The sequence below is a fragment of the Felis catus genome, chromosome A1 (assembly GCF_018350175.1).
Source record: "Felis catus isolate Fca126 chromosome A1, F.catus_Fca126_mat1.0, whole genome shotgun sequence".
NCBI lineage: Eukaryota > Metazoa > Chordata > Mammalia > Carnivora > Felidae > Felis > Felis catus.
Genome location: NC_058368.1, coordinates 169011460 through 169039219, shown reverse-complemented (window position 1 = coordinate 169039219; position 27760 = coordinate 169011460). Strand labels below are relative to the sequence as shown.

Sequence of the window (27760 nt, the reverse complement as noted above, 5' to 3'; positions counted from 1 at the left end):
AGATTGTGTGTGTGTGTGTGTGTGTGTGTGTGTGTGTGTGTGTGTGTGTGTATTGAGTTGCATAAGTTCTATATGTACTTTGGATATTAATCCCTTATCAGATATCTCATTTGCTAATATCTTCTCCCATTCAGTGGGCTGCTTTTTTATTTTGTTGATGGTTTGCTTTGCTGTAAGGAAGCTTTTTATTTTGGTGTAGTTCCAATAGGTCCCTTTTGCTTTTGTTTCCTTTGCCTGAGGATATATATACATATATATATACATATATATATACATATATATATACATATATATACATATATATGTATATATGTTGCTAAGGCTGATATAAAAAATATTACAGCCTATGTTTTCTTCTAAGCGTTTTATGGTTTCATAGCTCACATTTAGGTCTTTATTTTGAGTTTATTTTTCTGTATGGTGTAAAAAAGTGGTCTAGTTCATTCTTTTGGCTGTAGCTAGCTAGTTTTCCTGGCACCACTGATTAAGAAGATGGTCTTTTCCTCATTGTTTCCTTTGTTATAGATTAATTGACCACATAAACATGGGTTTATTTCTGGATTCTTTACTGTTCCATTGGTCTATGTGTCTATTTTTGTGCCAGTACTATAATATTTTGATTACTGCAGCTTTGTAGTACATCTGGGAATCTGGGTTTGAGATACTTCTAGCTTTGTGCTTCTTTCTCAATATTGCTTTGGCTGTTCATGGTCTTTTGAGGTTCCAAACAAATTTTAGGATTATTGGTTCTACTTCTGTGAAAAATACTATTGTTATTTTGATAGGGATTGCACTGAATCTGTATATTGCTTTGGGTAGTATGGACATTTAACAATATTATTTCTTCTAATCCATGAGCATGGTATGTCTTTCCATTTACTTTTGTTATCTTCAATTTCTTCCATCAATGTTTTATAGTTTCAGAATATAGATCTTTCACTTCCTTGATTAACTTTTGTTCTAGGTATTTTATTATTTTAATGCAATTTTAAGTGGAATTGTTTTCTTAATTTCTCTTTATGTTACTTTGTTGTTAGTGTATAAAAATGCAACAGATTTCTGTATGTCAATTTGTATCCTGCAACTTTATTAAATTTATTTATTCTAATAGTTTTTTGGTGGAGTCTTTTGGGTTTTCTATGTATAGTATCATGTCATATGTAAATAGTGGCAGTGACAGTTTTACTTCTTTGTTACCAACTTGGATGCCCTTTCTTTTTTCTTGTCTGATGACTATGGCTAGGATTGCAGTACTATGTTGAATAAAAGTGGTGACAATGGACATCTTTGTCTTGTTACGTATTTTAGAGGAAAAGCTCTCAGTTTTTTATCATTGAGTATGATGTTAGCTGTGTTTTCATATATGGCCTTTATTGTGTTATGGTCCTTCTACACCCACATTGTGAAAAGGTTTTTTTTTTGTTTTTTTTTTAATCATCATCATGAATGGAGCTGAATTTGGTAAAAGGCATTCTTTGCATCTACTGAGATGATCATGAGTCTTATCATTTGTTACTGTGGTGTATCACATTGATTGATTTGTGAATATTGAACCATCCCTGCACCCCTCGAGTAAATCCTACTTGATTGTAGTGAATGATCCTTTTAATGTAATGCTGACTATGGTTTGCTAATGTTTTGTTGAGGGTTTCTGAATCTTTATCAGGCCAGTAGTTTTCTATTTTTGTAGTGTCTTGGTCTGGTTTTGGTATGAAGGTAATGCTGGCCTTAGAGAATTTCTTTTCTGTTTCTTGGAGTAGTTTGAGAAATATAGGTATTGATTTTTACTTAAATGTTTGGTAGAATTCACCTGTGAATCCATCTAGTTCTGGACTTTTGTTTGTTGGGAGTTTTTTGATTACCAATTCAATTTGGTACTAGCAATTGGTCTGTTCAGATTTTTTATTTGTTCCTGATTCAGTTTTAGAAGATGATCTGCTTTTAGGAATTTATCCATTTCTTCTAGGTTGTCCAATTTGTTGGCGTATAATTTTTTGTAGTATTCTCTTATAATCCTTTGTATTTCTGTCATCTTGGTTGTTCCTTCTCTTTCATTTCTGATTTTATTTATTTGGGGACTTTTTTTTCTTGATGAGTCTGGCTAAAGATTTGGCAATTTTGTTGATCTTTTCATAGGAGCAGATCTTTGTTTCATTGATTTTTTGTTTCTATTGCTTTTTAAAGTCTCTATTTCATTTATTTCTACTCTGATCTTTATTATTTCCTTCCTTCTACTAACTCTGGGCTTTGCATATTCTTCTTTTTCGAGTTACTTTAGGTGTAAAGGCAGATTGTTTGAGATTTTTTTTTGTTTCTTAAGGAAGACCTATGTCACTATAAATTTCTCATTTTAGAACTGCTTTTGCTGTGTCTCATCGTTTTCATTTTCATTGTCTACATGTATTTTTTTAAATGTTTATTTTTTGAAAGAGAGAGAATGAGAACAGGGGAGGGGCAGAGAGAGACAGACACACACAGAGGATCCGAAGCAGGCTCTGCACTGAGAGCGGAGAGCCCAATGTGGGGCTCAAACTCACAAACCATGAGGTCATGACCTTAACCGAGCCACCCAGGCATCCCCTTATTGTCTCCATGTGTTTTTTTTACTTCCTCATTGATTTTTTTCATTGAATCATTGCTTGTTTAGTAGCATGTTGTTCAGGCTCCATATGTTTGTGCTTTTCCAGGTTTTTTCCTGTAATTGATTTCTAGTTTCATACTGTTGTGATCACAAAAGATACATGATATGGTATCAGTCTTCTTAAATTTATTGAGACTTGTTTTGTGGCCTAATGTGATCTTTTCTGGACAATGTTCCAGGTGTACTTGAAAAGAATGTGTATTTATTCTTTTTGGATGGAATGTTTTGTATACATCTGTTAAGTACTTTGGCCTACTGTGTTATTCAAATACATTGTTTCCTTATTGATTTTACGCCTAGATGATCTATCCATTGATGTAAATAGGGTGTCAAAGTCTCCTACTGTTATTGTATTACTGTCAATTTCTCCCTTTATGTCTGTAATATTTGCTTTATGTATTTAGGTGCCTCAGTGTTGGATGTGCAGATATTTACAACTGTTATATCCTCTTGTTGGCTCGATCCCCTTATTATTATATATTGTCCTTCTTTGTCTCTTGTTATAGTCTTTGTTTTAAAGTCTATTTTGTCTTACATAAGTATTGTCCTTTCCTATCACAATTTTCTTCTAATTATGGCCTTTTCTCTTCCTCTTAAAGAAGTCCCTTTAACTTTTTTTTGTAAGACCAGTTTAGTGATGATGAACTCCTCTAAATTTTGTCTGAAAAACTCTGTTTATCCTTGAATTCTGAATGATAACTTTGCCATGTAGAGTATTCTTGATGGTAGGTTTTTCCTTTCAGCACTTTAAATATTATGCAATTCTCTTCAGGCCTGCAAAATTTCTGTTGAAAAATAAGCCAATAGCTTTATATATTACATGTTGTTTTTCTTTTGCTGCTTTAAAAATTCTTTATATTTAATCTTTGAAATTTTAATTATATGTGTCATGGTGTGGATCTCCTTGGGTTTATCTTGTTTGGAGGTCTCTTGCTTCCTGAACCTGGATGTCTGTTTCCTTCCCCAAGTTAGGTAAGTTTTCAGCTGTTATTTCTTGAAATAGATTTTCTGCCCCTTTCTCTTCTCCTTCTGGAACCCCTATAATGTGAGTGTTTGTTCACTTGATGTTAAAATCAGGGTTACAATCCCTTAACCTATCATTTTAAAAATTCTTTTTACTTTTTGCTTTTCAGCTTGGGTGCTTTCCATATTGATGATCTGTTCTTCTTCATCTTCTAAACTACTGTTGATTCCCTTTAGTGTATTTTTCATTTTGTTATTGTATTCTTTGACTCTGATTGGTTCTGTTTTACATTTTCTATCTCTTACTGAAGTTCTCACAAAGCTCATTCACTCTTCTCTAGTCTGGTGAGCACCATGTGAACTCTTTGTCAAGTAGATTGGTTGTCTCCATTTCATTTAGTTCTTATTCTTTTCCTTTTTTTAAATGTTGATTATTATTTTTTTTTAAGAGAAAGTGCAAGTAGGGGAGGGGGCGAGAGGAGGGGAATAGAAGATCTGAAGTGGGCTCTGAGCTGACAGCAGAGAGCCCAATGTGGGGCTCAAACTCATAAACTGTGAGATCAAAGTCAGACGCTCAAATAACTGAGCCACCCAGGTTCCCCATTTAGTTCTTTTTCTGAGGGTTTGTTTTGTTCTTTCATTTGGGTTATCTTCCTCTGTCTCCTCATTTTGCTTATCTTCCTGTGTTTATTTATATGAACGAGGCAAAATAGCTATGTCTCCTAAATTTGAGAAAATGGTCTTGTGTACGGTAATTCCCTGTGTAGACTGTGTGTGCCTGGTGACTCTGACTGGCTGGAGCGTTGGCTGATGTGAGCTGGGGGTCCCCAGACTCTCTGCACAGAGGGTGCTCTGGACAGCTGAAGTGGAAATGGGCTAGGGTAGTCCTGGGCTCTGCACATAGAGATCACCCTGGCAGAAGAGCTGAGGCTAGAGTGGGTACAAGGCTGGGGTGCTCAGTGCAGGCAGAGGGTACCCTGGTAGGGTGGCTAAAACTGAGGGAGGCATGGGCCTGGATGTCTTGGGTTGCTCTATGCAGGGAGCATCCTGGTGGGGTGGCTAAAGCCAGGGCAAGGTGTGGTCTGGGGGTCCCAGGGCACTCTGGCTCCAGATGACTTACTAGGGCACTTCTGGTACAAAGTGGTGTGGGCCTGGTATGCTTCAGGATACATTGCACCTGGGTCACCTTGGTGAAGACAGCTAGAGATAGAATGAGCACTAATCAGGGGTTCCCTTATGCTGTACTGGGGCTACCTTGTTAGGAGGGTTTGGGCTGGTATAGGCTAGGGGTTCAGGGTTCAGTGAGGTAGGCTGCCTATCAAGGAGCAGGGGAATGCAAACTATGGCACTTGCCAGCCCCTCTGATCTGGACAGAGCTCCAGCAGCTCCTGTGCCCTTTGGTAGAGTAATAGAGCTGGATCTTTTATATTGTAGTTGCTTTTTTAAACCACAGCCTTTATTTTTCATTATCCTAGGGTATCTGGGGCATGTATGTCATTGCGGTTTTGAGTTGTATTTTCCTGATGATGAGTGATGTTGAGCATCTTTTCACATACTCATTGGCTATACTATATGTCTTCTTTGGAAAACCGTCTATTCAGATCTATTTCTTAATTGAATTATTTTTTTGATACTGAGTTTTATGAATTCTTTTATATTTTTTGGATATCATTAACCTCTCACCAGATAAATGATGTGCAAATATTTTCTCCATTTAGTAGGTTGCCTTTTCCTTTTGTTGATGCTTTCCTTTGCTGTGAAGAAATGGTTAGTCTGATGTAGTCCCATTACTTTATTTTGCTTTTTCTGTATTTGCATTTGGTGTGAAATATAAAAACTTAGTTCCAAGACCAAGTCAAGGAAATTACTGCCTATATGTCCTTCTAGGAATTCTGTGGTTTTGCATCTTATGTTCAGGTCTTGAATTCATTTTAAGTTAATTTTTGTGTATGGTATAAGACAGTGGTCCCATTTCATTCTTTTGCATGTGACTGTGCAGTTTCCCCAGCACCATTTTTTGAAAAGACTGTCCCTGTCCTATTGTATACTTTTGGCTTCTCTGTTTTAAACTGATTAACCATATATGCATGGGTTTATTTCTGGGCCCTCTGCTTCATTGGTTTATGTATCAATTTTTAATGCCAGCATCATACTATTTTGATTACTACAGCTTTAGTACAGTTTGACATCAGGGAGTGCACTATCTCCAAAACTTTGTTCTTTCTCAAGATTGTCTTGGCTATTCATGGTCTTGTGTAGTTCCAGACAAGTTTTAGAATTGTGGGTTCTATTTCTGTCAAAAATGCATTAAATCTGTAGATTGTTTTGGGTAGTAGAGACATTTAACAACATTAATTCTCATAATCCAGGAGCATGGAATATCTGCATTTATTTGCATAGTCTTGAATTTTTGTCATTAATATCTTACGGCATTTGTATACAAGTTTTTCACTTCCTATGTTAAATTTATTCATATTTTAGTCCTTTTGATGCAACTGTAAATGAGATTGTTTTCTTAATTTCTCTAATAGTTCATTTTTATGTATAGAAATGCAAGATATTTTTGTATATTGTATCCTGCAACTTTACTGAATTCATTAATTAGTTCTTATAGTTATTGGTAGAGTGTTTAGGGTTTCTGTATATAATAATGTCATCTGCAAATAGTGATAATTTTACTTCTTTTCCACTTGGGATGCTTTTAATTTTTATTTGTTTACATTTATTTTGAGAGAAAAAGAGAGAGAGTAAGCGGGGGAGGAGAAGAGAACTAGAGAGAGAGATTCCCAAGCAGGCTCTGCACCATCAGCACAGGGCCCAACATGGGGCTCAAACTTAAAAACCATGAGACCATGATCTGAGCCAAAACCAAGAGTTAGATGCTTAACTGAATGACCCACCCAGGCTCCCCTTATTTTATTCTTATCTAATTGCTCTAGCTATGACTTACACTATTATGTTGAAAAAAAGTGGTAAGAGTGGGAATCCTTGTCTTGCTTCTGATATTAGAAAAGCTTTTACCTTTTCATTGTTGAATATGATGTTAGCTGTAGGTTTGTGCCATATAGGGCCTATATTATGTTCAGATATGTTCTTTCTATACCCAAAATTTGTTGAGATTTTTTCATAAATGGATGTTGAATTTTGTCAAATGCTTTTTCTGCATCTATTGAGATAATTTTTACCCTTCATTTTGTTAATAGGGCATATCCCATTGATTGACTTGTGGATGTTAAAACATTCTTGCATCCCTGGAATAAATCCCACTTGAATATGGTGTATAACCTCTTAGTGTATTCTTGAATTTGGTTTGCCAAACTTTTGTTGAGGAATTTTTCAGCTATGTTCAAATGGGATATTGGCCTGTAATGTTCTTTTATTGTGGTGTCTTTGTCTGGTTTTGATATCAGAATAATGCCTTGTAAAATGACTTTGGAAGCGTTTATTCCTCTTCTATTTTTTGGAAGTTTTATTATTTTATTTTATTATTACTTTTTTATTTTAAGTAGGCTTCACACCCATTGTGGGGCTTGAACTCATGACCCTGAGATTAAGAGTTGCATACTTTACTGACTGAGCCATCCAGGCACCCCTGGAGGAGTTTTAAAGAATTAATACCAATCCTTCTAAATGTTTGGTAGAATCCATCAGTGAAATCATGTGGCCCTGGACTTTTGTTTGTTGGTTTTTCTTTACTAGTAAGAAAACTGAATCAGTAATTGGTTTGTTCACATTTTCTATTTCTTCATAACTCAGTCTTGGTGTATTGTATATTTTTAGCAATTTATCTATTTCTTTTTCCATGTGTTGTTGGCATATTGTTGTTCATAGCAGTCTTTTATGATCCTTGGCACTTCTGTGATATCAGCTGTAACTTCTCTTTCATTTCTGGTTTTGAGTCCTCTTTTTTCTTGGTCAGTAGAGCTGAAGTTTCTCAATTTTGTTTATTTTTTTTCAGAGAACAAGCTCTTAGTTTCACTGTTCGTTTTTATTTTCTTTTTTGTCTCTATTTCATTTATTTCTGCTCTGATCTTTGCTATTTCCTTTCTGCTACTAACCTTGGGTTTTGTTTATTCTTCTTTTTCTAGTTACTTGATGTATAATGTTAAGAGATTTTTCTTTTTCTTTTTCCCAAGAACTTCCCTCTTAGAATTGCTTTTACAGCATCTCATAAGTTTTGGTATGCTGTATTTCTGTTTTGATTTGTCTCAAGGTGTTTTTTGATTGCTCTTTTTGAGTTCTTCTCTAACCCATTGGTTTTTCAGTAGCATGTTGTTTAATGTCCCAGAAATTGTGAAATTTCATACCACCGTGGTCAGAAAAGATGCTCGATGTGATTTCTATCTTTGAAAATTTATTAAGACTTGTTTTGTAGCCTACTATATGATCTGTCCTGAAAAATGTTCCATGTGCACTTGAGAAGGATGTGTATTCTGTTGCTTTTGGATGAAATGTTCTATATATGTCTACGTAGTCCATCTGGTCCAGTGTGTCATTTAAAGCCCATATTTCCTTACTGATTTTTCAGTCTGGATGATCTCTCCATTGATGTAAGTGGTGTATTGAAGTCATCTATATTATTCCTGTCTATTTCTCCCTTTATTGTGTTAATATTTGCCTTATGTGTTTAGGTGAGCCTATATTGGCTATATAAATATTTACAAATGTTATATACTCTTGTTGCATTGGCTGCTTTATCATTATGTGATACCCTTCTTTGTCCTTGATTACAGTCTTAAAAGTCTATTTGGTGTGATATAAACATAACTACCTTAGCTTTCTTTTGATTTCCATTTGCATGAAATATCTTTTCCTGTCCGTTCACTTTGAGTCTGTGTATGTCCTTATATCTGCAGTGAGTTTCTTGTAGGCAGCATACAGATAAGCCTTGTTTCTGTTTTTCTTTGTAGGCATTCAGTCCTTTGGTTGGAGAATTTAGTCTATTTACACTCAAAGTAATTGTTGATACATATGTACTTATTGTCAGTGTGTTAATTGCTCTCTATTTGTAATTCTTCTGTTCCTTTATTTTTCTGTTGTTTTCCTTTGTGGTTTGATGACTTTCTTTAGTGGTATGCTTGAATTTCTTTTCTAAAAAGAAAAGATTTTTTTCTTTTCTAAAAAAAAAAAGATTTTTGCTTTGTGGTTACCATGAGGGTTATATAAAACAACCTATATTTATAACAGTCTATTTTAAGTTGATACCAAGGTAGAATGGATTTTAAAGCTCCAAAAAATACTCTCCCCTACAACATTTTGTTTTTGATGTCAAGGTTGACATCTTTTTATTTTGTGGTTATTGTTATTTTTGCTACTTTTGTCTTTTAACAAAGCTGGCTTTGTCAATGATGAATCTATTACCTTTACTATATATTTACCTTTATCAGTGAGATTTGTACTTTTATGTGTTTTCTTGTTACTAATAAGCACCCTCTCTTTTCAGTTTAGAGAAGTTATTTTAACTTGGTTAAGAGGCTGGTTTAGTGGTGATGAACTCCTTAGCTTTTGCCTGTCTGGAGAACTCTTTGTGTCTCCTTCAATTCTGAATGGTAACTTTGCCAGGTACAGCATTCTTGGTTGGCAAGGTTTTAGTTTCAGCACTCCGAATATATTGTACTACTCTCTTCTGGCCTGCAAAGTTTCTGCTAGAAAATTTGCTGATAATCTTATAGGGGCTACCTTGTATGTAACAATTTGCTTTTCTCTTGCTGATTTTAAGATTCTTTCCTTCTCTTTAACCTTTGACATTTAAATTATAGTGTGTCTTGTCATGGGTCTCTTTGGATTTACTCTATTTGGAACTCAGTGTGCGTCCTAGATCTTGGATATCTGTTTTCTTCTCTAAATTAGGGAAGTTTTTTTTTTTTTTTAATGTTATTTTTGAGAGACAGACGGAGCATGGGCAGGGGAAGGACAGAGAGAGAGGGAGACACAGAATCCTAAGCAGGCTCCAGGTTCTGAGCTGTCACCACAGAGCCTGATGTGGGGCTAGAACCCACAAACCATGAGATCATATATGACCTGAGCCAAAGTCAGTTGTTTAACCAACTGCACCACCAGGCATCCCTAAATTAGGGAAGTTTTTAATCAATGTTTCTTCAAATAAGTTTTCTATCCCTTACACTCCCTTTCTTCCTCTGGGGATTCTATAATGCAAACGTTAGTCTGCTTGATGGTGTCCTATAAGTACCTTGAGTTATCTTCACTTTCTAAAATTGTTTTTGCTGCTCTTATTGGGTGAGTTCCACTGCTCTATCTTCAAGTTAACTGATCTTTTCATCTAGTCTGCTGGAAACCCCCTCCAGTGTTTTTTTGTTTTTTTTTTTAGCTCAATGATTGCATTTTTTAGCTTTGTGACTTCTGTTTGGTACTTTGTTAGATTTTTTTCTCTCTTCATTGAAGTTTCTCACTATGTTCATCTGTTCTTCTCCTGAGTTTGGTAAGCATCTTTGTGATCATTACTTTGAAGTCTTTATCAGGCAAATCATTTATCTCTGTTTGGCTAAATTTTTTTTCCTGAGGTTTTCTTTTGTTCTTTCATTTGGAACATATTTCAACGTTTCTTCATTTTGCTTGACTCTCTGTGTTGGGTTTTATGCACTCGATGAAACAGCCACCTCTCCCAGTCTTGAGGAAGTGGCCTCATGTGATACATGAATGCCATCAGTCAACCTTGCCCTAGCTCTTTGTTGTCTTCAAATCTTTGTGATCTATTTTGTTTTTAATATCTCACAGTAGTTGAGGGTGTTCCTAGACCTATCAGGGTCCAAAAGAATCTAGCACCAACACTGAGTTTGATTTGCAGCCAGAGCCGAAGCTACTGGCTAAGGTCCCACAGTCCAATGGGACTACACATGTAAGTCCCACTGGCCACCAGATCCAGGTGATCTGGAGTTATCTCCTGGGCAGCAGTTGCAAAAATTGGGGCTCCAGATCAGTGCATATGCTCCCTTCTGGGAGATACCAGTGCGGTGGAGCGAGGCAGAGGGAGAGTGCAAAGATGGTCCACAGCCTATGTTACCTGAGCCTCTAGATTGTGCCAAACCTGAAGGCTGTCTCTCAGTCTGAAGCTCCTGCCTTCTTACATAGTCAGCTGTTGGTGCGCTCCTTTGAGGAATGATGGCTTGCCAAGAACTTTCTCTCTCAATACAGTCTTGTGGGACTCAGGAATGCAAGTCCCCCTTGGTCACCAGAGCCAGATCAAGGGGCATTCTCTGGATGGCAGTCCCCAAAACTGGGGCACCAGGTGTGTGTAAGAGCTTTCTTCTGAGAGATATTGGTGCTCTGGAACACAACAGTGGCAGAGTGTGAGGATTGTGCTTGCCCTATAAGGTCTCTGGAAAGAATTATAGCCAGGTCTTGGATGTATGTTCAGTTAGAAGCCTGCCCCTCTGGCTGTAGCTCTCACACAGAAACAAAGAGCTCTTGGGCCTGTTGCCTCTTACTGTGCTCTACAGGTACTAGCTGTTTAAGAACTTTTTTTCCATTGGTTATGGTCCTGTGGGATCTGTGAAACTAAGTCCTGCTGACCACCAGAATCCAGGTGATATAAAGATGTTCTTAGGCATCATCTGCTAAAACCTGAGCACCAGACAAGGGTATAAGATCCTTTCTGGGAGATTCCGGCAAGCAAGGTAGAGGGAGAGTGAAGAGATGGTGTGCGCTGGACTTTGTTTCTGGACAGAACCTCCACAGGCCTGTAATCAGGTGACATACATGAAGCCTGTTCTCAGGCCAAAGCTTGTGGGAAAAGCAAGTAAAGACTGTGGGCATGTTGCTGTCTGTCAGGGAACCTGGGTGGTAGTCTGCCAAGAATGGTCTCCAATTGTTACAGTCACATGGGACATAGGAATGCAAGCCCCCTGACCTCCAGACCCTGATGATCCTGGGGTGTTTCCTGTGCAACAGCTACATAAACCAGGGTACTGGACATGTGTAAAAGCTCCCCTCTGAGAGATACTGGTGCCCCGAGGGTGCGGCAGAGGGAGAATGTGAAGATGGTGCTTGCCGGCCTCCATTCCTAGAAAGTATCCCCAGCCGACCCCTAGATGTGTGTTAAATAAGATAACCCCTCAGGCTGATGCTTTAAGACTAGCAAATGAGCTTTCACATGACCTGTCCATTGGCTGCTTCTGCTCTGGGCCCTAAGCAGGTGATTCCAAAGCATGGGCCCTTTTAAGAATTGTTTATACTTTCCCTGTAGCCTCTTTGATTTTCAAAGGTAGATGTTTTGCAAGCTCATCTCTCAGGTGCAGGTCTTAAATGCTGGCGAGTCTGATGTGTGGGGGCTTAAATAATTCACTCCTCAGGGAGAAGCTTTAAGTTTTTAGTTCCCTCCCGTTTATGGTTCTCTGTGCTGGGGATGAGGTTTATGGTGAGATTGTGTCTCAGCCTGTCTTACCTGCTGTGATCCATTTTTTCCCCCTTGTTTGTCCAATATATGGCAGTTGCGTGGTTTCTAGGTTTTTTGTTTGTTGTTGTTTTTTTCTTTTTTTTTTTTTGAGAAAATTGTTCCATATGTAGCTGTAGACTTGGTTTATCTGTGAGAGGCGGTATGACCTGGGGATCTTCCTGCATTGTCATCTTGAACCAGAACCTCGCTGGGTAATTTTAATGGGCTAAGAATAACTTGCAATTGTACAGGATTTTGCTACTTTTCCATCTCATTTGAACCTCACAAATACCCTTACTATCTTCTCATCTTGCAAATTAGAAATCATAGGTGCAGAGAGGTAGATGACTTGCTAAGGTCGTGCAACTAATGACGTAACTAGTAGGAGTCTGGCCCTGGTGGTTGATCCAGGACTCTTTTCACTGTAAACCTTGCCTCCCTCTCATTTCAGAGTACTTATTTATGTCATGCTAATTCAATTAGAGGATGCAGCAGCCCCACATTCTTCAGTGACAAATGAAAAAATGTCTTTTGCAATTTTCTTTTTTTGATTATTTCTTAGTTGAAGAGGCATACACTATTTGCCCTTTTCAAAGTACTTTTGGTAACAGCTATATTGAGGATGGTAGCAACATGTGCTGAAAAGGCTACTGAATATGCTACCACTCTGTGTTTAGTAAGGGTGGGGGGATATATATATATATATGCAATTATGTGTTGTGTGGCTAGAGATGGGTGGGAGAGGGGCATCCATGTCACTGTAAGCCCTTTACTATTGCTCGATTTAGAAACAACAAGGATATTTGTCATTTTTTTAAAAAATTAAATGACAGCAACACTAATGACAAAATAATGGTGAAAGTATGTTTAACTCTATGGCTGTAAAGCAAAATTTCTGAGAGGTTCCTTAGACTGAAAGATTTTACCATCAACCTTGCTCCCACATGTCATGAAAGACTTGTGCAGTATTTCAGCTACTCTGAGGCAAGAGTGAAGAAAAATAATCAGTGGGAAATAAGACCCTTGGAAAGGAGGCAAGTTTTTACTACCAATCATAAACGAGTAATTGCATAAAACACGAAAGAAACATAAGAAGTTTTTCAATAGATTCTTATATTTTTCCCTCTTGTTAAACTCTGAAGGACTCCCTTACTGGGTTTGGTAATAAGTATTCCAGACTTCTTTCTCATCTACTGTTAAAAATCTCTCCTCCATTGTCATGTAAATTGTTCTGCATTGTATTAAGTTGATATTAAAGACTGCCAAAAAAATCTCCCTCATTGCCAACCAAAGATCTTCACACCTCTTTTATTATTTCCAATGCTGTAGGTCAGGTTCTAAGAGCTATTTGAAAATAGAATTTTGATTTGTAAATACTTCAGTCACCTTGAAATTCAACTAAAATACATTTTGATTGAAAGGCAGAATTTTACTTGGCCTAATTGCTTAACAGGAAGAGGACTTTCAAAGGCAGTGAAGAAGATCTGGCCAACAGGGTTAAAACAAATTTTAGAGAGCTAAATTTCAGGGTCTCCCAAGTCCAGTTCCAGCCCCTTTGTAGGGATGCTATAAGAATCGATGAGAAGGGGTTAACCATGTTTTGTCCTTTAAAGAAAACCTCTGCATAAGTAACAAGTTAAAATCTTTTATCCCGTGATTGTTATTCATAGGAATATAATCTTAGAATAATATCACTGTGGAAAATAGCAGGGCTGCCATTTTCTCTATATTCTGTGGAATGGTGGAATTAGTCTGTAATCATATAAAAATTTATCTTGCTAGCACTTGGGAAGACAAATTAGAGTGAGGATTAGCATCCTAGTGTTAAGTTTTGAAGTTAAGTTTCTAGTTCATTATTGGGAACTAGAACAACTTAGTCAATTGCTCACAATGACAACCACATACAACATATACTGCATAGTATCATGAGTATCCAAAACACAAAACAGATCCTAGTGTCTGAAGCAGCCCCATCTAACATCCAAACCAATCCTAGAGTTACCGTATGACTCTTAGTGTATATCCAGAACAACTAATAGCAGGTACTCAAATCCTCATACACAAATGTTCATAGCAGCACTATTCACAGTAGCCAAAGGTGAAAAGTGCTCAAATATGAATCAACATATGAATGGAAAACAAATTATCAATATATACAATGGAATATTCAGCCATAAAAAAGAAAGAAGTTAATTACACATGCTACAACATCGATGAACCTCAAAAACATGAAAGTAAAAGAAGCCACACACAAAAGGTCACGTATAGTATTCCTTTTACACGAAATATGCAGTATAGGTAAATTCATAGCAATAAAAAAGTAGACATGTGGTAGCCAGTTGCTGCAGGGAAAGGAGGAATGGGGAGTAAATAGGCAAAGGGTATTACTTCAGAGTGATGAAAATGTTGGAATTAGAAGGAAGTAGTGGTTGTGTAACATTCTAAACAGTACTAAATACCACTAAATTATTCACTTTAAAATGGTTAATTTTATATAATATAAAATTTTAGCTCACTTAAAAGCTTTGTTTTTAACTTAGGCATTAAATTAAGGCATTTATAAATGCCTCATTTTTCATGATGAAGTAAATTTTCATTTTAAATCAATAAAGAGTCATTTTATGATATTTCAATTCATTTTTTTTTTAACGTTTATTTATTTTTGGGACAGAGAGAGACAGAGCATGAACGGGGGAGGGGCAGAGAGAGAGGGAGACACAGAATCTAAAGCAGGCTCCAGGCTCTGAGCCATCAGCCCAGAGCCCGACCCGGGGCTCGAACTCACGGACCGCGAGATCGTGACCTGAGCTGAAGTCGGACGCTTAACCGACTGAGCCACCCAGGCGCCCCTGATATTTCAATTCAAAACATACCCATTCACCAACCCGTGGCTCACATGCTGCTTCCCTTAATGAAAATGTAATTTATAACTTCACTTATAGCACAGTCTCTCTCCTTTTAATTCTGAACTGTTACCCATCTTGTTACAGCCCAGTTTATCCCAACCACAGATAACACAACCTGAATTTTTTCCATTATAATGGCATACAAAAAAATCCCTGCTGTTTTAAAATGTAACTCCTCTCTCTCCCTCCAACATTTATACAAGTTCCAGAGACTAAAATGCAAAGAAACCAAGGCAGTTTTCAGAGTGAGAAACTATAGACTTAACAAATTTTAAAACCTATTATTAGATGAGGTTATTGGACCAATTACAAGACATCTGAAAGCAGTGGTCCAGAGCCACAACAACACTTTAACAGTTAAATTATACAGTGAACATAAAAATCATTTTTTCTTGGATTAAAAAACCCTCAGATATATAGTCATATTTAAAAGTGCTTATAAGTACATCCATCTTTTAAATCTAGCAATCTGAGGGGCGCCTGGGTGGCTCAGTCGGTTAAGCATCTGACTTTGGCTCAGGTCATGATCTCATATCTCATGAGTTCAAGCCCCTCATCGGGCTCCGTGCTCACAGCTGGGAGCCTGGAGCCTGCTTCGGATTCTGTGTTTCCCCCTCTCTCTGCCCCTCCCCTGCTTGTGCTCTCTGTCTCTCAAAAAATGAATAAATGTTAAAAAAAAAAGCTTAAATCTAGCAATCTTACATATAGAAATTTGATCAATAAGGTCAATGAATTAGGTTTCTGCCCATGTGTAAGTACAAAATATGAACACTTAAATATTGTTGTGTTGATTTTCAAATCATTCTAACTTGGGCTCTGCTTTACTCCTCCAACTTTGCTTGTGAATGTTTTGTGCTGATGGAATACATTTTTACCACCAAAAAGAAAAACAGTCTATTCTTACCATAATTAAGAGCTTCTGGTGCTGTCCATTTAATGGGAATCTGCTTTAAGCCAGAAGATGAATACACTCCACCATCCTCTTGACGAGACATTCCAAAGTCACTGATTTTCAGAACGTTATTTTCACCTACCAGGCAGTTTCTTGCAGCAAGATCCCTACGTTACAATAAGACATGGAAAATACCTATTAAAACAAATTGAAAGCTGCTTTCACATTTATGACTTCCACACTTTGCATTTTTTACATTTGCAATGTATTTATAATGAGGTTAAGAATGCTTGTGATTTACCAGTCCTTCTCATATTTTCTGTCATAGGAAAAAATCACCAGTGAGAGTATTTGCATAGGGAACAGGCCCCATGCTAATTTGCTAGGCACTGCATATATTTCCATTAAATAGAAAAACATGGATTCTAGGGTTAAGAGAAAAATCACAGGAGAGGCTAAGCAAACTTGGCATTATTTCTCATTGGACTGTTTTACATAACTTTCTGTGATGATGAAATATTCTCTATCTGTGCTGTGCTGCCCGATAGGTAGTCATTAGCCATGTGTGACTATTGAACGCTTGGAATGAAACTTGAGTGATCGAGAAACTGAATTTTTAAATTTACTTTCAGTGAATTAAATTTAAATAGCTGTATGTCATTAGATAGCCTTTGGTTGTTGTAGCCTTAGAGCTTCCCAAAATGTAGAGAATGGCTGAGGCGCCAAGACAGGCTGGGGACTCTTTCTCTTCTGACTGGACTGCATTGGGGACAGCCAAAACTCTGCATGATCTGGCTCTGTCTCTTCCACCGCATCTTGTTCCATTCTACATAATTTCTAAATTCTACCCATACTGGGCTTCTTTTTGTCCTTAAATGCAGGACAAGTCCCTGAAACATGACAAGCTTATTTCCACCACAGGGCCTTGCAGATAGCTGTTCCCTTCCTGTGGAATGTTTTCCTTCTAGGTTGTAGCATAGCTGACTCCTCTTCATTCATTCTTAGCTCAACTGCCCTCTTCTCATAGAAGTCTGTCTTGACCACCCTTAACTGCTAAAGAAGACAGCATTGAGCATAACAGATGAAGTCTCTAATTCTAGTGAGAAGCCCTTCAATAATCAAATCCCTATATGTACCTAAATGTTTATACATTTTTATATATGTATATATGTAGAGAAGGTATATGTATGTCCAAATATATACATATACACACAAAGAAAATCAGATAATATGTCAAATGGTGCTGAGTATTAAGAAAAAAAGTTTTATAAAGGGAGAGATTTACTAGAGTGAATCCTATTTTAATTTTTTAAATTAGTTTTCTTTATTTCTGAGAGGCAGAGAGAGACAGTGCGCATGTGGGGGAGGGGCAGAGAGAGAGGGAGACACAGAATCGGAAGTAGGCTCCAGGCTCTGAGCTGTCAGCACAGAGCCCAATGCGGGGCCTGAACTCATGAACCGTGATATCATGACCTGAGCTGAAGTCGGATGCTCAACCGAATGAGCCACCCAGGCGCCCCAGAGGGAATCCTATTTTAGACAGGCTGTTAGGAAGGTCTCTGATAATGTGATATTTGATCAAAGACGTGAAAGAAGTTAAGAAGGAAGCCACGGGGATATCTAGAAAAGCATTCAAGATGCGATAGATACAAAGACCTTGAAATTGGTGCATGCTTGGTATATTCAAGGAACATTAAGGAAGTCAGTATAGCTGGTGTGGAATGAGTTACAGGGAGACACTAGTAAATTTAATCAGGGGGTTAGCCAGGACCAGATGATGTTTAGCTTTTTCATAGTTAAGTTCCTTGGATTTTATTCACAATAAGCTAGGAGGTAACCAGAGAGTTCTGTACATAGGAATGATGTGATCTGACTTACATTTTGAAGGACTATATCCTATTGTGGGGAGAATGGACTGGCAGAACCAGAGAGGAGACTATTTCAGAAGTCTGGGAGAAGCAACAATAGCCTACACTAAGATGGAGTCAGTCAGATTTGAGATATATTTGAAAAGTACAATCAATAGGATTTGCTGATAGATTGGGTGTAGAATAGGAGAAAAAAAGAATCATGATGACTTCAAGATATTTTGGCCTGAGCACCTGGAAAGATGGAACTGACAAGTACTGAAATGGGGAAGGTTAGTGGGAGGGCTGAGGACTAGATTCACAACGTTTGGTGGAGCCAGCCAGTTGCCTCCTACTGTCCATTTCCTCCTCTTTTTTAGTAAAAGAATCCCAATTTTAGCTGAATCTATTGTCATCCATCTAAAAACTCCTGTATTTTCCAACTTCTCCTGCAATGAGATGTGGCCATTATCTAAGTTCTGGACAATGAGATGCAAGCAGAAGAGATGTCCAAAATATCTAAGAAATGTCTTTAAAAGGAGGAATTCTCATTATATTTCTCCCTCCTGCTAATACAAAAAGGAAGCATACTGACGTTGGGAAAGCATCAGGAGATAAGGGGTCTGGGTCCCTACTGGAATTAGAGAATGCTTTCACCTAGAGACTGAGTGTAGAGAGGAAATAGAGGTGTTCAGGGACTAAGCCCTAGAGCACGCCATCATTTGGTCTGTTGTTTTGTAGGCTTCCCCTCATTTCTCTTGTAGCTTTCTCCTGATGTGGCCTCCAGTCACACAGTATTACAAGGTAGGCAACATCAGTGTCTGAAAAGTAATAGAAAGCACATATTTGTGCCCTGAGGAACTAGGAAAAGAGGTCCTTGGAAGTGTAGGGAAAATCATAGAGGTCAAACAACCAAGAGAAGAGGATTACCTGGTTCCATGTTTGAACCCACACAAGTCTCAGGCTGAGCCCTAAGCAGCACATTTGATGGGCAGACCTGAGCCCATTTAGAGAACTAAACTCATTTAAACCACTGCCCATGTCTCAAAGTCATTCGTAAATGTCTCACACAGGGCAAACCAAAACACAGGCTTTGAGGCAGTAATTGTGATTTGAATCATTAAGAGACAGAATTTGCAATCTGACCCTGAGTTGATTGCCTGCCAAAACAAAAAAAATCAACAATCTCCTGCAGAATTATAACAGGGATTTTGAGCGCACACAATGTAACATTCACAGTATCTAGGGCACAATTCAAAATTGCTAAACATACAGAAAAGAAGAAAAATGTGATCAATTCTAAAGGGAAAAGCAATCAACAAATGCCAACATGATAGTAACCAGATATAAAGCAGCTATTGTAACTATACTCCATAAAACAAATGAAAACACATTTGAAATTAATAGAAAAGCAGACAATCTCAGTAGACAATAAAAACTGTAAAAACTATAGAAATATAGAAACTTAAAAATAAGTATCTGAAATGAAAAATCCCTACATAGGATCAAAAGGATACTGGTGACAACAGAGAAAGAGTCAGTAAACTTGGAGATAAACCAGTACAAAATACCCCAGCTGAAGGACACAAAGAGAGGAAAATAGAAAAAAATGAAAAGAGAATCAGGGACCTATACAATATCAAAAGACTGAAATACATGTTATTGGAGTCCCAGTAGTACAGGAACAAAGAGACTGAGGCAGAAAATCAGTTTAAAGAAATGGTGACTAAAGAATTCCCCTATTTAGTTAAAAGAATTAAATTTGCATATTCAAGAATCTCTGTGAGCTCCAAACAGGATAAAAATCAAAGGAAAAAAAAAAACATATACACATACCCTAATCAAGCTGCTAAAATCCAAAGAAAAGAAACCCTCTTAAAAGCTGATAGAGAATATGACACGTTTGCTACAGAAAATGATTCAAATAATCACATATTTCTAAAAAAAAAATTATGGGGGCAAAAGGCAGTGAAATAACATCTTTCATTTCTTAAGATGGCAATTCTTCCCAATTGATCTATAGATTTAATGTACACCCAATCAAAATTCTAGCAGATGTCTTTGTCAACCCAGAATTCCATAGCTAGCAAAAATACCCTACAGAAATGAAGGCAGAATAAAGACATTGTCATATGAAAGAAAGCAGAGAGAACTCATTAACAGCAAATCTACTCTACCAGAAACACTACAAGCAGTGTTTCAGGCTACAGGGAAATGCAAGAAATCTGAAATATCAGGATGGAAGGAAACACAACAGGAATGGTAAATTTGTGGGCAAATATAGATTTTTCCCTTTTAAATTCTTTAAAATGTGACTGAATATTGGAAATGAATATTATAGCATTATCTGACCAGGTTTTCAATGTATGTAAATGTTACACATAGGACAACTACCAGATAAAGGTTGGATGTTAGCAAAAGGACCCATACGGTTGCAAATTTTCTACATTTTACATGAAGTGATACAATATTAGCTCTAAGTAGTCTGTGGAAGGTTAGATGTATGCGTTGTAATCTATAGAGTAACTCCTAAAAAAGGTGTAAAGAGATAAAGCTAAAACATCAAGAGATCAAATTAAACAGAATGGTAAAAAAATATTCAAACATTATAATAGTCAAAAAATCAAATATTCAAAATATCAGTAGACTAAAAAGTGGTTATTACTACTGATTCTATAGACAGAATAAGATATAGATAATAACAGTTCTATATTTACAAATATAAATTTGGTATCCAAAGATATTCCCAGAAAGCAAATCCAACTCAGATGGGTTGATTAATAAGTTCTATCGTACATTCAGGGAAGAAATAACAAAATTATGGAAACCTTTCCAAAAAAAATAGAGAGTATTCTTTAAATGATTTTATGAGACCACTAGAACTATAATACAAAACCTGGAAAAGATTCTATCAAAGAAATTATAGAAAAATACTCTCATGATGCCAGAAACAAAATAATGTCAAATCAAATCCAGTAATATATATAAAAAAGATAACATGTCATGACCAAGCAGGGCTTATCCAATAAGGCAAGGTTGGTTTAACATATGAAAATTAACGTAATTCACTAGATTGACAGAATATAGGGAAGAAAACCCCATGATCATTCCAATTGATACAGAAGAAGCATTTGACAGCATTCAGTATTTGCTAATGATAAAATGTTCAGCAAACTGGAAAGACTAAAGAGCTTCCTCAACCTGACAAAGAGCATCTACAAAAAATTCAACCACCATATCATACTTAATGGTGAAAGACGAAATTGCTCCTCCTTGAGATCAAGGCAAAAATGCCCGCTTTCACCACTTCTATTCAAACGGACCTCTATTCTTGAGGTCCTAGGCTTTGAAATAAGGCATGGAAGCAAAAAAAAAAAAAAGCCACAAATATCACACAGAAGTAAAACTAGCCCTATTGGCACTATTTACAAACATAATTTTTTTTTCTATAGAAAATCTCAGGCTAGAGGAAAACACAGGCAGTAACCTCTTTGACATTGGCTGTAGCAACTTCTTTGTAGATATGTCTCCTGAGACAAGGGAAACAAAAGCAAAACTAAATGATTGGGACTTCATCAAAATAAAACTTCTACACAGTGAAGGAAACAATCAGCGAGATTAAAAGGCAACCTACAGAATGGGAGAAGATATTTGCAAATGACTTATCTAAAGAAGAGTTAGTATCCAAAATGTATAAAACTCAATACCCCCAAAACTAATAATCTAATTAAAAATAGGCAGAAAACATGAACAGACATTTCTCCAAAGAAGACATCAAAGATGCTCAATATCACTCATCATCAGGGAAATATGAATCAAAACTACAATGAACTATCACCTCACACCTGTCAGAATGGTTAAAATCAACAATACACTAAACGGGTGCAGGTGAGGATGTGGAGAAAGGGGAACCCTCTTGTACTGTTGGTGGGGATGCAAACTGATGCAGCCACTGTGGAAAATAGCACAGAGTTTCCTCAAAAAGTTAAAAATAGAACTACCCTAAGATCCAGTAATTGCACTATTAGGAATTTACCCAAATGGATACAAAAATACTAATTCAAAAGGATACATGTACCCTAACATTTAAAGTAGCATTATCTATAATAGTTAAATTACAGAAACAATTCAAGTGTCCACTGACTGATGAATGAATAAAGAATATGTGGCGCATACACACACACACACACACACACACCACACATAATGTATATTATTATATAATGGAATATTACTCAGCTATAAAAAATGAAATCTTGCCATTTGCAACAATGTGGATGGAGCTAAAGAGTATTATGCTAAGTGAAGTTAAGTCAGAGAAAGACAAATACCATATGATTTCATTCATATGTGGAATTTAAGAAGCAAAACAAATGAACAAAGGGGGGAAAAAAAGGGAGTGAGGCAAACCAAGAAACAGACTCTTAACTACAGAGAACAAACTGATGGTTACCAGAGGGGAGGTATGTGGGGTGGGTGGGATGGAAATAGGTGATGGGGATTAAGGAGTGCACTTGTGATGAGCACTGTGCTGTATGGAAGTGTTGAATCTGTATTGTGTGCCTGAGACTAACATTAAACTGCATGTGAACTAACTGGAATTTAAATACAAATTTAAAAAAAATCTTAGGGAATTTACATACCAAGAATTAGAATAAATGAATTTAGCAAGGTTGCAAGATAAAAGGTTAATATACAAAATTCTTGTATGCTAGCAGCAAATAATTGGAAAATAAATTCCATTTATAGTAACGCCACTGAAATATCTACAAATAAGTGTAGCAAAAGACAACCAAGTCCCTTATACTTAAAACTACAAAACTTGATGGAGAAAAAAACAGTGAATAAACCAATGGAAAGATAGTCATACTGTGCTCATTGAGAAGACTCAATATTGTTAGGATGGTCATTTTCTGCAAATCTGTAAATTTAATGCACTCTGAACCATTGTTCTAGCAGATGTCTTTGTAAAATTAAACAAGCTGCTTTTAAAATGAATATGTAAATAAAAGGTCCTAGAATAATCAAAATAATTTTTAAAAATTACAGAGTTGGGGATGCCTGGGTGGCTTACTCCATCAAACATTCAACTTCAGCTCAGGTCATGATCTCGGGATTTGTGGGTTCGAACCCCACGTCGGCCTCTGATTTGACAGTGCAGAGTCTGCTTGGGACTCTCTCTCTCTCTCTCTCTCTCTCTCTGCCTGCCCCTCCCCTACTCATACTTTCTCTCTCAAAATAAATTTTAAAAAGTACGGAGTTGAAGGGCTTAACCTAAATTGATTTTAAGTCTTAATACTGTTCAGTAAATGCACAAAGATATGATAGCTCATTGGAACAGAAGGTCAAGAAATACATCCACAAATGTATGGTTGGCTCATTTTTGACAGAATTACAATGGCATCAGTGCACATCTCTGAATCCTAGTGGGCCGCTGAGGCTTGGGGTAAAATGCCATTAGTCTTGGTTAGAATGATCTTTTATTCACCGCAGCATCTTAGCCGTTTACAGAATTTCTGTGTTCATGCTTTCCTCAGAATAATGCCTACACTTTACAACTGCATATACTTCCATTGTCATAACTATCTTCAGTATACCACTGCCTTAGAGGTTTGTCCTCTGAAATGAGGATTACAGTTCTGTGAGGGATCAATCTAAAACCAATTTAGAGATACCTTCAATCAATGTAAATAACATTTCAGTAACATTTACAGAAAACTCTACCTTTTTGGGGTTGCGTGAAGTTCAAGTGACTGGAAATACTGCCTTTCTGGCATAATCTGTGAATTAAAACCTTAGGCCTTCAGGCAATCAACACGTACTGCACACTCGATGCTTGCCTAATGTTCTAATAAGTCTTAAAGAAGATAGGAAAAGCAGATATGATCTCTGGACTGAGACACTGAGGATCTAATTTGGAAGGTAAGGCAGACATATACCTTTCTCCCTTCTTCTCCATACTTTTCTTTATTAAGCTTGCTATTGCCCTGAGTCAGAGTCTGGGAAACACACTGGTTATCCCTGCCTCTTCATGCATGAAACTGCTAGAGAACAAGCTTATATGAGCCTGTGTGTTACAGACTGCAAATTCTATAGGAACTCAGAGATGAGAAATCTCATAATAGGCTGGTGTTGTCGTTCACAGGAGGTATCAGAGATAGCTATATCTCACCACATGCAGAGGAACAGAACAGCAAAAACTGCTGACTGCCAAAAGGTTATGGAAATGTTCTACTTATGTCTGCCGAGTAATCTTCCTTGAAGATACAGAGTCAAACTTCTGGTTGTGTACCAGAGGTGTCTTACAAAGTCATACATAATATGAGATAGGCTAATTAAGGATAATATGAGAACAGAGAGCAGTTATAGGAAATCCAACTCCAGCAGGAAATAAAGAGGAGTAAATTTTCTTTGCTATGTGGAAGAATAACAGTGGGCATCTTGCTCTGTGGAGATGTTGTCTTCTAGAGCAAATACTGTGGTAAACTAGGAACAGCCAGGAGGCCGAGCCAGGGTTCTCCTTGTCTTGATGCGTTACCCTAGACATCATTTACTGCTCGCAGCTATGATTACACAAAGTGAGGATTTATCCTTCACATAGGAAAGGAGTTAGAGAAATATTTGTGTTTTGTTTTTGTTTTGTACAGAAACTATGCCCACTGGTTCTGGCCAGTACTGAGCCACAAATAACTAGCAACATTTAGGCCCTCTTTAAGGCCCTAGGGTTTTCTTATATATCTGACTAAAACATAGTATAAAGCCAAAAATGGTAGTGTGGGGGGAAATAGTAAATGAAGCAGATATTTGATGTAATCAAATCATGTACCACTTAATCCATGCCCAATGGCTACAACTTTTGAATTTGAAATAACAGAAGAGCCTTACCATTAAGAAGTGACTCTTCAAACTCCCTCCCTTAAAAACAAACAAAAAAACACAAAAAAACCCAGAAATCGTTTGCATAACAAGCATATGAAAAACCTATTTTCTGAAAAAGCCTAAGTCATCAACTGCTTTAAAACAATGTATGTGAGTGTTTTAATGCAAGGAGAGTAGGATGCGTATTTCTCTTTGGAAAATTTTGCACACAATAACAGAAACAGAATTGTAAACCGTCTTGTAGAATGGGCCCGGACACTGCGGTTGGGCAAGGTGGAGTGTCTTTGGCAACAGAGTTGACACCTTGGAGACCAGTTTCTACTGGCCAATACTAAAGCCACTACTGAGCTGATAGTGATGGGATCAGAGATTAGCCAAAAAAGAGATGAGCAGCCAGACTCTTTTGCAAGTCCGCTGCTCATTCCCACTTCAGAATCTACCTTATTTTTCCTTTGAATAAAGTAAATATAAATACAAAAATCTTCCTACATTTCTCATTTTCAAGCATATCCTTGATTTCACTCCTAGTGTTCCACTGGTCTCTCTTCTCTTCATAACCTTCTCCATCAAACTTTGTACCCATCAGTTGGGGAGTTCTCCACCCATTATTACTGAGGCACTTATTTCTACAAGTACGGCTCCCAAAGGAAGCCCCAGCTGCAAAACTGAAAATTAGTCCTATATATTAAACTGTGTTTTCTCTTCCTTGGAAAAATTGTTCAGTGTCACAGACTTCTGGGAGGTTGGAAACAAAAGCATTGCTTCTGTGAATGCAGTAACAGACCAGGCTGGAGGGACGGTTAGAGTATAATTTATGCCTTCTTTGCTCAGGGCTGGTCGAAGGCCCTATGAGCATACATGGTGAGAGCCAAAGGACCCTGTTCCTAAAATCGCCCTGCTGCTCCCTGCCAGGCACAGAATCCTCAGTATCTGCGTGTCTTCATTTACTTAAAGCCACTGCTAAAATGCAAATTCGTTACCTGTGGGCCAGGGGGCACATAGTTCCTCTGAGTCACATTTTGGTATAAATTATTTGAACACATAAATATGTATAAAGACATACAAAGTCTTAAGGGCTTTGTATGGGATGATAGAGCAGGTGTATGAGAAGAGGGGAAAAGGGAAAATGGATCAGCACAGGGAACTGGCAAAGAGCAGGCCTGGGCAAAGCACACAGTGAGTGGGTGCTTGTGGGAAAAGTCATGGATGAATATGTAAAGGGGTGCTGTGGCATTGGGGAGGGGTGGCAATGCAAGTATAACTTCTAAAAAGTTTGTCTAGGGCTAGCTCCGGTGTATTTACTCTAAACCCGGTTACCTTCTTCTCAGCAGGAGAAGATCACCACTGGGGGCTTGATCTATTTATACAGGAGAAATGCTCCACTGGGTTGCACTTGTGGAGAAACCGAGACCTTTGGTGATTTCCTCTAATGACGCTGCTTCCTGAGAGCGGGACAAAAGCAACACAGTCCTTGTCTGGCATGGCTGACTGATGGAGAGCCAGTTATGAAAGCTATTGTAAGTCATCTGCCTTTACTTAAAATGGACATGTTGAGCACATACAAAAGCGCTTACTTCTTTTGGCTCTTTCATCCCTGGGGCGACTTCCCTATAAGAGAATTCTATTTGGCAATACACATATACCAACTCCACATATTCTTGTATTTAGCTTAAAAGATCAAATTCCTGGGCAGTTAGCTAAAACAAAGGGACTCATATTAAATCTGGATATTGACAAAAAATTCAGAACCAAACACATATCATGACAACACTTTCTTCAGTCCTAAATTTACCTGAGAACCCAAGGGAAACTTTCCTTGTATTTAACTACTGTGATTAGCCTGGATGGTTTATAGTTTTATGAAATGTGTGCTCTATTTGTATAGTCAGATGTAAATCTCCCTCAGTCACTGCTGTCTGCTATCACCTGTGGGCCACATTGTGCAACGAGACACCAAATCTCTAGAGACTAGCTTTGGGTACACAATTTAAATAAATCTTGATCTAATGCTACATCTCTTAAGCAATAAAGAATCTGCTCGGGAGGAACGGGGGGTCAGATGAGGACAAATTAAAAAATATTGATGGAAAGTAAATGTTTAAATCTCGTTAGTTCAAATAAATATACCAAATCCCAGGGGGTAATTCAACAACAAGACTGAATTCTGTCTCAAGCATGCACATTAAAGGCCAGTAGCTGTCTGAGGCTGTGATAAGATGCGTTGTGAGGACTCACTTCCGAAGTGAGCCTTCATACTAATGGCAAGAGCCTCTACTCCTAAAAGAAGGGAGATTTTTTAAATGTCCACCACTCCCACTCTGAGAGTATGAGAAGCAAATATGGAAGCCACTTGCTTGAGTGACAAATGGTATCACTTAAAATATTACATTCAGAATGGGATAAGTTACTCTAAGCAACAGATAGAAAAAAGTGACAAAACCACTCCTTACTGAAGAGCCATCATAACAGCCATCATTTAGTGAGGGCTTTCTGTGTGTCAGGTACTGTTTTAAATGTTTTTCACGTAACCCATTTTCTGTCAATATGTAACTGCGTGCATACTAATCTGAACATTAAATACATCTCACATTTTTCCAGAAGCAACAGTACAAACATTTCCACTGTTGGGAGTTCTGGACTAGAGATCAGGAGACCAGAATTCTGAACAGAGTTTTCCTTAACAAGTTGTGCAAGTGAGTACATCACACCATATTTTACTGGACCTCAGAAATGAGAGCACCAGTTCTTGACTTTTCTGAGCATGAGGGCCTGTATAATATTAATTTTATCAATTCTTTGTACCACATCCATCCTGATATAATAGTTGTATGTTTTAGAATGGCTGAAAGAAGAAATACAACATGATAAAAAGCTACTAAGAATTCAACAAAGTTCTGAAATGAATTTTTACTTTATTAATCACAATAGTAAAATAGTGTGCATATATATATGATACACACACATAGATGTATATCATATGATATACATATACATACATACACACACACACACACACACACACACACACACCATATTATTCGGTCTCAAAAGCTTGATGCACTTGGGACACCTGCAGTAAGTTGGAGGAACCAGGGGTCCATGATTTACCAGTTAGCAGCCACCATATATAACAGCCCTAACATCGTGTTAAACTCTAGGTTAAAGGCATTTTCTTCCTGTAGCTGGCTGGATAAATCTAGGCACACAGTGGTGCTAAATAGTCCTGGTGAAGACTTTTCC

General features: G+C 37.4%; 1 protein-coding gene and 1 long non-coding RNA gene across 8 annotated transcripts in view; one reads left to right on the top strand and one right to left on the bottom strand.

Annotated features, from left to right (window-relative positions):
• Nucleotides 1-27760, bottom strand: part of FER (FER tyrosine kinase) — a 442286-nt gene that overhangs the window by 14518 nt on the left and 400008 nt on the right. For all 5 annotated transcript variants that reach the window (XM_023258902.2, XM_045034531.1, XM_045034529.1 and 2 more), the window contains one exon: nt 15807-15961. In XM_023258902.2, the coding sequence (XP_023114670.2) occupies nt 15807-15961 (155 nt within the window). The remainder of the gene's footprint in view (nt 1-15806; nt 15962-27760) is intronic.
• The window catches only part of LOC123379295, a 57403-nt gene that overhangs the window by 27974 nt on the left and 1669 nt on the right, over nt 1-27760 (top strand). For 2 of the 3 annotated variants that reach the window (XR_006583576.1, XR_006583578.1), the window contains exons 2-3: nt 25849-26037; nt 27119-27213. This is a non-coding gene — a long non-coding RNA (uncharacterized LOC123379295). The remainder of the gene's footprint in view (nt 1-25848; nt 26038-27118; nt 27214-27760) is intronic. The other variant, XR_006583577.1, reaches the window with a different exon arrangement.